General features: G+C 40.3%; 1 protein-coding gene across 25 annotated transcripts in view; it reads right to left on the bottom strand.

Annotated features, from left to right (window-relative positions):
* SORBS2 (sorbin and SH3 domain containing 2) overlaps nucleotides 1-12,759 on the bottom strand; it is a 202,388-nt gene that overhangs the window by 52,201 nt on the left and 137,428 nt on the right. For 14 of the 25 annotated variants that reach the window (XM_012784888.3, XM_076010656.1, XM_076010662.1 and 11 more), the window contains 5 exons: nucleotides 12,048-12,211; nucleotides 7,295-7,361; nucleotides 5,925-5,969; nucleotides 3,220-3,409; nucleotides 931-1,045 (listed from right to left, as the gene is read on the bottom strand). In XM_012784888.3, coding sequence (XP_012640342.2) covers nucleotides 931-1,045; nucleotides 3,220-3,409; nucleotides 5,925-5,969; nucleotides 7,295-7,361; nucleotides 12,048-12,211 — 581 coding nt within the window. The other 11 variants (XM_076010666.1, XM_076010661.1, XM_076010663.1 and 8 more) reach the window with 4 other exon arrangements.

The following is a 12,759-nucleotide window of genomic DNA, read 5'->3' as shown; positions in this document are numbered from 1 at the left end:
GATTTCTTGGAGACTCTTGAAGAAGCTAACAAAGAAAAACCCTCTTTTTCCTGTTCACTGACACCTAAAATTCTTTTAAAGCAAAAATGAGAGTAAGTTGCAATTGGCATCAAATGCTTTCCTAGAAGTAGGTTTGGGTGGAGATGCAGAGGAAGAGTAGAGTTTCAAAGATATCCTGAGGGCACTGAGTTCTAGGGTGGAAGCAAAGGACACAGAAAGGAGGGCTGGGGAAACCAGAAACCCAGAAGGCTAGGGGAGAACATCTTTGGTAACTTGCACTTTGAGGAGGGAAGTGATTTTTATATCTTTTTGTTTGTATACACTTAAAGTAAATAATTGGAAAAAATACTGCAAAGTGAAATATAATCTTGATCCATTAGAATGACAATCAATCAGGAAGCTTGAGGCTTGGTAACCTGAGAGGGATTTAATAAGAATCAATTAAAACAACTTGTTATAAAAAGGGTATTTGGAAAATTTCCCCTTAAGCCAAAGAAATATTATAAAACTAATAATGAAAATCAAAGGATGGAACTTCCATGCTTCCATGTGTATTGGGGAGATTAATTAATGACTTTTCTCATTAGCAATCTATCATAGCAATTCAGTTTATGAATGGTGCTTTTACAAAAATTAAACTCAAGTTCATGATTGGGCATAACTATAGTTACATGCAAATGAGTCCTACTTTTACATATATATATGTAAAAGACAATATATGTAAGAGACAATATATTAGTGAGTGCATCTTTTAATCCTGAGAAAGGATGCACAGATCATGATACAAAGTACTCATGATTTCTAAATAATGCCAAATAAATAAATAAATTACCTTTGTGATAAAAATTGCTAAACAATACGAAATTCAGGTTTATTTGGAAACCCTGGAAGCCTAGAGAGCTGGCATACTGTTTAATGACAAGTGCTTACTGGTCTTTCATGCTGCAGAATTGATGACTTGCCAGGTTCATATTCAAAAATACTCCTTGGCTCAGACCGGAATTTTCTTGTGTCCACTTTTCTGTCTGGAGGATCCCAGTCATGCCTTGGAAGTAAACAACAAATCATATGTTAAAATAATCCTGTGCACTTAAAACAATTTATCAAACTACTTGTTATCTGTTGTCAAAGTTAATTTTAATATAGATTAAAAAATCTCTAGGACAAAAAGTTAATCTGCAAAAAATGCCATATTTATGTTTTGTTTTACATTAATGATTTAAAGAAAGCCATTTCTTTTGTTTCATATTATATTTTCCTCTTTTTTTTTTTTCATAGAACTATCCTTTTGCTGGCTCAAAAACTCACATGAGAGATTTGTAGCCATGCAGACAGTGACCTCCCAGCAAGCCTCTGGGTCACTAATGGTAGCTGCGTATGTTTGTGTTTAAAGTAAGCGGCAGCATGCTCCGTTGAGCTTTGTGCGTTTGACCCACCACTCTGTGACTTGGCATCCTTGATCCAAAGTGACAAGGAGTAATGCACACACCATGTCTGATCTTGTTTCTTGTAAGTGGCCCCATAGTTTGTCTGGGAAAAGTATAAAAGTATCACTTGAGTTGGGAGCAAGCTGTGTGGCATGGGAGATCATCCTTTGGTGTTAGCTTTGAAACACCACAGTCAAACATCTAGCTCATGGGAATCAGCACTTTTTCCTGAACTAATATCCTTTAAGAGGCTGCCAAAGAAGGACTTACAAGGTAAGGCTTTTCTAGGCAGCTGGAACTAAAGAAGAAGCCTCCCTTTGGGTCCATCATTTTTAGGAGGATGGATTTTCTGACTATAGATTGGAGCGATTCTGATTCCATGGAATGGGATGAAATTCTCACTCCATGGCACGTTGGAAATCAAAGTGCTCTAAGAGATAGAACTAGGGGCAAGTCCTAGCTTTCTGCTAAATTGATGAATGATATTCAGCAGACCTCTTAAACTTTGCAGTCTTAGATTTTGCATCTGTGTTAAACACAGGTAGCAAAATTGTGTTCTTTTTCCTTGCAAAGGAGTTTTGAGCATTGCATGAGACAATATATACGAAAGCCATCTGGAGTTTTTAAATGAAAAAAATTTGATATGGGATCATCATATCTCTTAATGAGATATTTATTTTAACTAAACATGTAGGACAAATGATACATTTAAATCTAAATGTTAATTTTGGTTCATTTTTGATGGCGAGCATACCATTTTGTGTCTACATCATTGTTTTTCAATATTAAGGCATCATATAATTCACTATGAGGCCCCCTTCACATGTGATGTGTGTCTATTTTCATCTTGTACCCTATATCATCATCAGTTACTCTTAAGGGTACAATGGGGTGTCGAATACAATTTTTCTGGGATGGGTATGACAGATGATGCTTAATAGCTGGTATTAATAAAGAATAATTTTTATATTATTATTTGTTAGTTACCAGTATAGCACAGGCTTTGGATTTAATCAGAGCTGAATTTGGATCCTGGCTTGGACACGCTAGCTGTATGAGCTGAGCAAGTGACTTCAATTTTCTGAACCACAGTTTCTTTCTCTTTAAAATAGAACCTGTCTCACTGGGTTGTTCTCAGAATCAAATGATATGATACAGCAAAAGTGCTTAGCCTATTGCTGGGCTATGGTAACTCTCAATAAAGGTTACCTATAAGTAGAAATATTAGTCATAATTCTAATAAAAAGAACATGATAAAAGTGTGTTTTTAAATTTTTATTTTAGTGTGGATAGTTTCTATAAAAATACTTCAGTGGAGAAATGAAAACTAGCATCAGCTTGAAGAAACTGGTGGAAATGAGTCACAGATAGACACTTACTAAGTAATGCCTTATTTATGATTTATGAATAACTTTCCCTGCTTTCGAAAAGATATTTTATTGATAGATCTAACATTTCAAGTCTGAGGAAACTGAAAACAAATTGCATAGTCCCTAACCTGATCTACCAAAGCACGTATAGGTCAATTATATGCATTTATTGACCAAAAAGTCAATTGATCGATAAAGGTGAACTCGAGCCTAATTTAGGGTGCTGTGATATCAGGAACCAAGACTGCGAATGCGCTGGCTACAGTCTCAGTGGGGGAGGTCAGGATGGTATACGCAGGGACCCATGAGATCACACAGTTATTCTCTCCGTGAAGGTGTGCACTGATTCCTCCACTGGATTTGCCATGGCCTTCTTTTTATCCTAAGCTAAACATTGGCCACTTTTGGGGACAGCGTCTTACTTTTCTGTGGAAGACCGATCTCTTGGTCGCAGCGGTGGGACTGGGGGTGGAACATGTGGGGGAGGCACTGGCGAGGACGCGTCCTTAAAGGCGTTGGTGCCGTTGTCAGAGTGGCTCTTGGAAAGAGGTCTGTAGGTCTGGGTCTTCGCGGCAGGGTGTGACTGCGCGCTGTAGGGTGGGTTGTACAGACCTATCACGGAAGACCCCACACACAGAAGCAAATAGTATGTTAGAAGTGCATTAAAGTATTCATTCCCCTCTATATATCCAATGACTATGTAAAAATGCTATCAATAAGCATATGCATAATGCATATATCAGATGGTCGCTCTTTATTAATTTATTAATATTATTGATTTACTAATCATCATTCATTATTAATTCATTCTATACACAAGCCCTGATTGCAATAAATCTTTGTCAATTATTTTGGAATTAGCAATAATTTCAGATTGATACTAGGAATAAACTTATAGGTACTTAGCAAATTTTCTCTTTGAATCGTACAAATTAATAATATAGTTAAGGTTTCCAGGGGAGATTAAAAATACTTAGAACTGTTTCCAAGTATCTCCTAACACTTAAAAAAAACCCCTCTGATTTACATATGACAATTGACCAAGTTGTGTATATAAGGTGCTGTGTAAGGGACAAGGACACAGAAACCCTCCATAAGCTTACAGCACAACTGGGGAGATGAGACACGAATTGAAATATGATTGAAATTAATTGGTAGCATATAATAAAGATTAAATGAAGAAAACATATGTTAAGAATTAAAGGATGTCAGAAGGTTGTGGATTGGTCAGAGAAGATATTATACAACTCATGCTGCTCGAGTTAGTCCTGAAAGATTAGTTAGGGATGGTATAGAAAAATCAAAGCAGAAAAGTGCAAGACAGAAAGCCATGAGATGTAGGGTTAGTACAAAAGGAAGAGACTACCATGTTTCCCCGAAAATGAGACAGGATCTTATAATTATTTTTCCTCAAGAAGACACCCTAGGGCTTATTTTCAGGGGATGCGTTATTTTTTTTAAGTACGGTACAACAATCTACATTTATTCAAATATAATTAAGTCATCTTCTTCTGAACATCATCATAACTCTCCAAATCCAGAATTCTATCCTGAATTTCTTGCGACTCTATTTACTTTAGAACCATTGGCCCCAACCTCTCATGTGGAGCAATGGAGCTCTCATGGGGCAGATGAGAAGGGCTGCTCGTCTTCTTTACCGCTCTGCCACGAAATGCATGGGTTGTGCACATGCGCTGTGTAGCCACGTCCATCACTAGGTCTTATTTTCGGGTAGGGCTTATATTGCGCAAATGCTTAGAAATCCTGCCAGGGCTTATTTTATGGGTAGGTCTTATTTTTGGGGAAACACAGTAGCTGCAGTGGCTTTGTCTACGGATTAAATGATGAAACTTGTAGAGTTCTACATGTAACTGCTTTTCCATTTACTAGTTACTAATGTGACACAAACTTTGATATTAAAAAAATTATGAAAATTCTGAATTTCTCACAACTACAACCTTTTGGGCGAAGTCTATTTGCAATCATCTGCCTCTCCTGAGAGTCTGTGCCAATTTCCTCGGCAAATGATGAGAGATAACATCTGCACTTACAGTTCTGCCTGGATTCCACAGTCAGACTTCAACTTTTAAGTTAAGGGAGTGAGTTTGGTGTACCCAGGACCCGGAATTAAAATTGAGGAGGACATCTTAGTAGGCCTCCTGCTGTCCTCTGAGGGAGCCAGGACATAAAACAGAGGTCTTACTGCTTGCTGGGCCTGTTTCACTCATTTTCCCTCTGTTTGGTAGTGGAGACCAGTGGTGACATCCCTAAGAACTAAAGGGCTGAGCGCCGGTCTCCAGGTGTGTGTGGGGGGTATGGCTTCACGCAGTTCTTGGGCCAGGCTGGCCAGGGGACCCCTAAGTGAGGTCATGCTGCAGAGGGGGAGGGGAGCAGTCTGAGCCTCAGAGCCTGCTCTAAAGAAAGGGGACAGCAACAGTTACAGCCTGTGGCTGGGCAGGGAGAGGAGGCCTGGGCAGAACCCCTGATGCAACATTCAAGAGAAAGTGATGAAGGGAGAGTTTTGTGGGGGGTTCCCCTCTCCAGGCTGAAGACCCCTTCACGAGGTACCAATGCCATCAAGTCCAAGTGGAGATGCCCGGAACTGAAGTCATTCTGTTATGACCACTGGCTACTCTGAGTCAGAAAAGTGGCCCAGCCAAGTGGGATTTTTGAAATCTTTCAATGAATGGCTGCATTTTGGAGCAAAAGCAGGGACAAGGTCACAAAACACTTTGCTTGACTTGCTTTTTTGTGAAGCGTATCTGAATGATCTTACGCAATTGTAATCACTCTCTGCTGATAAAAGAAGATCTCTATCTTGTTTTGTACCCTGGGTTACAGTGTGTTCTTTCTGGCTGTCCTTCACACTTGGGTTAAACATTCCTGAAGCTGAGAATAAACTAACAGTGGGAATGAATGAGATAAAACAGTGTTAGTTCTCATTTCCATGAGAAAAGATCAATCCTTTTGTTATGCATGCTCTGAAAAAAGAAAAAACAAGCATCCTCCTAATGATATGAAACTGCAAACCTGAGCTCAAACAGAAAGTCAAAAAAAGTGGCTGTGTAGTTCTTCCAAACATTGTGGAGCATAAAATATTCATTGCAAGCAAGGAAACCCATCCTACCTGCATTATATGTATAAGGAGTATTATACATGTCAGTGTCATCATCTAGAAAACGAAACATACATATTATAGTAGTACAGATGCGGTCACCATGGTACAACAAGACAGCAGAACTTCAGAAAAACAACAGAAGTTTGTTAGAAAAGCAACGTATTTTTCCTAGTTCATAATATCACTTTTTAGTTTCAAATACCACTTTTTGCTGGCCCCCCCCCAACACCCTTTCTGGTCTGTAACATATTAGCATTGCTGGCCTCTTCATAGCGTACAAAGTCGGTCTCTAGTCCTCACTTCCCAAGGCCACCGTTGCCTCTGCATAACGAATTTCCTTTAAGTGCTTCAGAGAGCGCTTGCCAGCTGCGCTGAGCAGTGTGGGGGCTCAGAAAACAATACCCCAAATGAAGGCCTCAGAAGCAAAAGTGTTTCTGTGTCTTCCTGCTGCCCTCCTGTCTCTCTTGCCCGATTCTCCCCCGAGGCTAGCTACAGATACTAGAATCCCTCTTCCCCAAGGAGGATGATAGAAACCAGCACCCCTTTTCTCAAAACCTGCCATAAAAGCCTAAAAATATTACTCTAACCTTCTCCTACCTTTCTGTTTAAAAGCTGGCCATAAAGAAATTCTCTGACCTACCCTGTTTGACTGCAGGCCATAAGACCCCCATTCCAGAGAGGGCCTGCCCCACACCCAGAAAGAAGGACCCTGCTCAGAGAGGCCAAGAAAAATCTGGACAGACAGGCCTTGCTGGGTTTCCCCGCTCAGCCTGTTAGCATTAGATCATCCCCTCTTTGTCCAATCACATGGCTACATGGCTGCCCATACTCTGTTAAACCTAAGCATAAAAATGGACAATCTCCCCCATATCTTTAGGTCCTCGTTCTGAATTCCCCATGTCATGTAAAACTTTGATCAAATAAATTTTATATGCCTTTTCTCCTGTTACTGTGCCTCTTGTCAGTGATTTTTAGCGAACAGGTCAGAGGGCGAAGGGAAGCTTTCCCTCGTCCCGATGGCAGGCTCAGAAGACCTGCCTAGACTCACGCTCTTGATGAAGAGCAGACCGGGTGGACAGAGGAACAAGGCGTATGTTTACAGAGACAACACCTGGTTTAGACCGTGGATAGGAAGGCTGGAGGGAGGAGGCCAGAGCTCGGGCCTACCTCCCAGGGGCACCTGTTGCAGGCAGCCCAGGGGTGGAGCAGAGGCAGAGGGATCTGTGATTTGAGTGGGAAGAGGAGAACAGGAGGAATGCCGAAAGGAAAGCAGCATGGAGTGAGCTGGGTCTTGACATTTTGTGTGAACGAAACCTATACAGAAAAGGAATATATATCCTGCAACCCACGAGGATCAGAAAGCAGAACAACATACATACCCGGCTTGTGCACCATGTGAATTTGCTTAAACATTGTCTTGTACCAGTCCTTGGGGCGGTCCACTGTCTATAATAAACAGAGTGTCCAATAGTTACAAAACTGGTTTCAAATCCGTGTTGCTCCTCAATGTTTTCATTTCTATAGTTTATCTTCTTAACAGCAGATTTCTATTCTGTGTTAAAATTTTCTGACTCTTTCCCATTACTTGCTGACAATTTCAGCAATGTATTCAGTTATGTTTGCAAGTTTATAAATATGTTACCTCATGTTAGAGTTAAGCTGAATTGGAACATTCGATGCTATAGTTTTATTTTTTCATAAACTACCTAAGTGTCCAGCACTAGGTAGTTGATACTTACACAAATATGTTTATATAAAATTCACTGAATAAAAGTTATTGTTGTAATAGTTTCCCTAATTCCTTTTGGTGGTAATTATTAACCTTGAACACTTTTTACTGAGTGTTCTATCAAGACATTATTTTCAGAATTGAATAGGGAATATTTTTGACCCGAACTATATTCTGATCAGCCTAGAGAAATAAATTTGGTATTTGCTAGTCTAAGTTACTAAAATACTGAATGTAGTTAGACAATCCAGAGTCCTGGAGCAAATCTAAAAATGTATGGTTTTACAAAATGTTTAACGTGATAACAGAGTGTATACACACTTGCCTTGCTAAATTGTAAGGCAAATGGACATGATAGAAAAAGTAGGCTGCAGTGGAAAGAGGAAGTTGATGTTAAATTCTTGAACCAAGATTCAAATCTTGGTTTCTTTAATTACTGTTTGATACTTTCTAGCAATATGAATTTGAGAAAGTTATATAACCTTTTTGAGCCTCAGTTTTCTCCTCTCTAAAATAACAAAATTGTATAATATCTAAGTCATAGGATTGCTATGGAAATTAAATGAGACAATGTGTACAAAAAGGCCTAGAACCATGCCTAGAATATAATAAATGGTCAATAAATAGCAACAGTAGGGAACTTCAAATATTTGTAGAACGAAATAATATATGAATCTAGCTTATTGGATGGAACCGTACCTTACTGTATACCTGCGAAAGTAGACACACACATCTTTATAATCATAATTAAAGGTTTTGCTTGGCAACATCTTTACCCCAACTCTTTCAGAGCTACTTGGACAACAAACTTGACCATTCTATGTATAGTAACTAAATATACCAGATTTTGCAGGATAGTTTTCTTGATTTAAGAAATTCTGTCAGGACTCCTACAAAAATATTTTTGTACTTGTTACATTGAGCTTTGGTTTGGATTTTATATCCTGATTTTTTTTTTCTCCAGATATGTGGTCATTGCATTTTTCATCTTGACACAGAAGGTTCTGTATTATAATTTTATTTTGATCTCTAAAAATACAAGATTCTGGCAATCACCCCAAATATAGATGAACATTAAGGACTATTTGACTTTGTTGCAAATCACTTCTTTATTCTAGGCTCTTTCTATAATGGACACATTGAGGGATTATTTATTGAATATATATATATAATCACATGGTGAGGGCTGGTGGGAGGGGGTGCAGGGATGAGGTAGGAGCCTAACTTTTATTTGCTGGTTCAAAGTACTCGAACATGTATCTTTAAGGGATGTTTATTTTTTATAAAAGACTGATTTTTTTCATTAACCTTCATTTCTTTTACAGTAGTAAAGCAACAAAAATTACGACATACTGTGAGTAAAACTGTTTTCTAACCATACCTGGACACAACCAATGGCAACAAGGAAGCCTAGTAAGTACGTTCCATCACTGTATATGGCAATGCCTCTTGACAGACAGGATTGTTTTCTTCACTTGCTGGAGGGCCTATATCAGGTAGGATTTCACAGTTATGCCATCTGCTAGCTTTATATGGTGAGTACAGAGGTGCCAGGAAATACCCAGTGGGTTGGCAAAAGAGAATATGAAACTAGTAAGACGGGAATGCTAAAACTCTATGTCCCTTTCTAAAAGAAGTACTCTAAGCATTTAAAGTCCCTTTTATAAATGCCATCCTGGAGACTGTTATATTGCTTCTTAATACCAAGTTTCAGAAAATAGAAGTCTACTCAAATTTGAGGAATGTGTCCTTCAAAATTGTTTTGCATGGAAAGCAGCTACTGGTAATTCCCTATGCAGTTGTTTTCTATAATTTTGAGTGAACAGACCTGCATTTTTACATTCCTGCAGTTTACAAAAAAACATCAGAGCTCTACACGGATTTAACATGCAGAGATTTCCAAAAAGAAAAGAAGACATAGTTTTGACATAACCGATAGACAGTGATTCTGTTCTATTTTTGCTCTTTTTCAGCTTTGAAAATGCTCAAGCAAGTGTTTTATTTGAAGTAAAATCTTGTATTTCACTTAAATAGCTGGCCTTAATTACACAATCTCATGGGATCTGAACCCTAGTGATTGCTGTTGTTTTTAAGAATGGCAGAGAAAGGCTAACACAGACATCCAGGTTACAGGAGGGAGGGCAGTCTGCAAAGCGGCTCCTCCTCATTACAGTCACTCCAAAGCTCTGGTTGCAGGCTCATGGCTTTCTAGAGTTTCTGGATTACTTTATGACTATTCTTGGTGTTGCTGGTTGTTTAAAATAATTCTATAACATGGTACATTGAGACAGCACTGGCTTGGGCATGTGCACTGAGCAGAAAGCTAACACGAAACAATTAGAGTCTGATAGTCATTACTTTCTACACAGATGAGAAGAAAAACAACCTTGGAGATTGTTGGCCTGCTGTGGCTCAGAGATGGCCTGACTCAACATTTATAAACACAGCTATACTTGGGGATGTGCTCAGTAGGCCTGTAAAATAGTAAATGTGAAGAAGAAAGGAGTCTTCACAGACCTCTACCTTCTTTGTCAAGTTTTAAAGGTCCTGAGTAAGAGGACAAGTTATACATGAAAATATGGTTCCTTATAAGGAACTTCTGAGTTGCTTCTATTTTTTTTTTCTATTTTATAGAAGGAAAACTAGCATTCAATGTTTCCTGTGTTTGTTTATGCATACCTAAGCACACTTTTGATTTGGCAAGAGATAACAATATAAAACGGTTAATTAACAATCTCCAACATCTTAGTTTTTTTTTTTTAAAAACTAACAAAGCAAGGTCTTGACAGTTAAGAAAATTATGTCTTATAGGTTAAAAAATGGACCAGATTTGCAAGTCCATTTTACCCTTTATATCATTTATTGACTTAAAAATATGCCCAGAGATCTCAGATAAAATCCATTGAACAGAATCTATAACTACTTAGAACCAGGGATCTCTTAATTTGTGTATATACTATTGCCTGAAGGATCAATTAGACAAAACCAATGACACCATGCCTGCCACACACTGTATCCCTACACTATTAGGAAAAAATTTCAACTTTTACCATTTTGACTCAGAAATCTTAAAAGGCAAATGAAAAACAAAACACCATATCCAGAAACATGTAATTGTCATAAAATGAGGAACATTAGTCACAATCCCTGAACTGCTTCGGTCACTTAAATATGACAATCATCTGCTCCAAGACAGATTGTTAGGACTTCATCATTCGTCACATTCAACATTACCACAATCTAACAAAGTCTAAAACCCCAGACACTAAGGTACAGATTTACTTTTTGGCTTCCCATTTGTAACACAGATGCTTAGACTAAGCCTTTTCTAACTCTTTTCTCTGTATATAAAACACGTCATCCCCATATAATAAATGCAAGTTCAGGTAGAGAAGAAAGCCCCCACAGTTCATCGTTAGTTCTCTGTGACTATTTCCAATCTTACCCTGCTTTTTTCCTGACATCTTTCCCATTCTTTTCCTCCATCCATGATTGTCTTGGCCCCCCAGGTCCACATTCCAGGGAGGCAGCTCTTAGCAACACCCCAGCCCTTTGTCTGGGCATTGCAGGCCAAGGGCTTGCAGCTGGAGCTCTCCCCGCCCCTCCCCCAGGTTCACCTGCAGAGGAGTCGTGGCTCGCATCCTGCTCTCCCCGCTTCCTTCTCCCGGCCAGGGCAAACCTTCTCTTCAAGTGGGCTTGACCAGCAAGCAGCTGCCTGCCAGGCTCTCAGGAGCTGCCTCTGCTGCTGCAGCGCTTTGCCAGAAGGGGCTGCCCTGACACACTCAGCAAGGCTTTGGCAGAGTTTAAAAAAAAAAAAAAATCCAAACACTTTCACTTATCATCCCAGGAGAGCTCTCTCTCGGCAGGCACAGCTGAAGAGGGACATGAAAATGTGTATTTTTCTTCAGACAGCTTTTCCTTTCCATGACATTAACTCCCTTCACTCCAATCACCTCACCTCCCAACTCCCAATTCGCAGCTCCCAACCTCCTGGTGTTAACACACATCCATTTCAAGAAACAAATAAACCACTGGTTTATTTGCAACGCACGTGGGAATTCTATGCTGCCAAAGGACTTCTGTTTTCCTGTTCCTTCTCTTTTCTGTTGCCCTAACCCTCCTTGGTAAAAAAGGTAAAACAAGACAAAGCATAGTTTTATCGTTTAACAAAAATCACAGTTTTCATGATCTTTCTTTGGAATGGAAAAACAGATTGTGTGATTCTCTTCAGCCGACGGTTTTCTCTCTCTGCCGCACACAGCATAGCATTCAGGGGCGCTCAGACGGCACGCAGGGCAACCCTCATTACATAAGACCCTAGGAATGCACAAAGCCGGGGACAATCCGCCCTTTGTGGAGCCTGTGCCCAGCCCGGGAGAGACGCACACGCTGGCATTTCCTACCGTTCTAATTGCTGTGGGGATTCCGGATTCATCCACCGGCCCGATGCCCGGGTAATGCGGGGCTTTGATGACTGTCACTCTCTTCTCTTCCTCTGAGGATCTGTACAGGGGGCCCGTCGTGCCGTCCAGAGACTGCGCATGCTGGGGGTATGTCTCTGTGGAATCTGTGCAGGAAACGTGGCAAAGGAGAACACAATTTGACGCACAAGGGATCATAAACCGATGGTGCCTCTCCTTGCATGTTTATGCCAACTGCAACATCCAGTCCACGTTCCCATCACTATCTCTTTGAACCCATTTACCTTCCCGGTGAGCCACTCGTTGTGTAGTGCAGGGGCCCTCAAACTTTTTAAACAGGGGGCCAGTTCACTGTCCCTCAGACGGTTGGAGGGCCGTTGGAGAGTGCGGGCACATTCCACACATGCGCTGCTAAGCAGGACAGGCAGCGGTGGCAAAAACACCCGGAGACCAGATAAATGTCCTCGGTGGGCTGCATGTGGCCTGCGGGAGGTAGTTTGAGGATGCCTGGTAGTGGGTACTGTGGAGGTGGGGAGGGCACAGGTCTATGGCAACAGGGCTTGCCCCACCTTACGAAGAAGGATGAGGCAGGAGCATAGCCTGTGTTAAATGACTGTGTAGCCGCCACTGTACTAAGTCAGCACTTCACTCGTGTCACCTCATCTTACCCTTCCAGTCATCTTGGGGGAGCTGG

The sequence above is a fragment of the Microcebus murinus genome, chromosome 15 (genome assembly GCF_040939455.1).
Source record: "Microcebus murinus isolate Inina chromosome 15, M.murinus_Inina_mat1.0, whole genome shotgun sequence".
In the NCBI taxonomy this organism is placed as follows: domain Eukaryota; kingdom Metazoa; phylum Chordata; class Mammalia; order Primates; family Cheirogaleidae; genus Microcebus; species Microcebus murinus.
The sequence above is the reverse complement of the archived record's forward strand: the minus strand, read 5'-3'. Positions and strand labels throughout refer to the sequence as shown.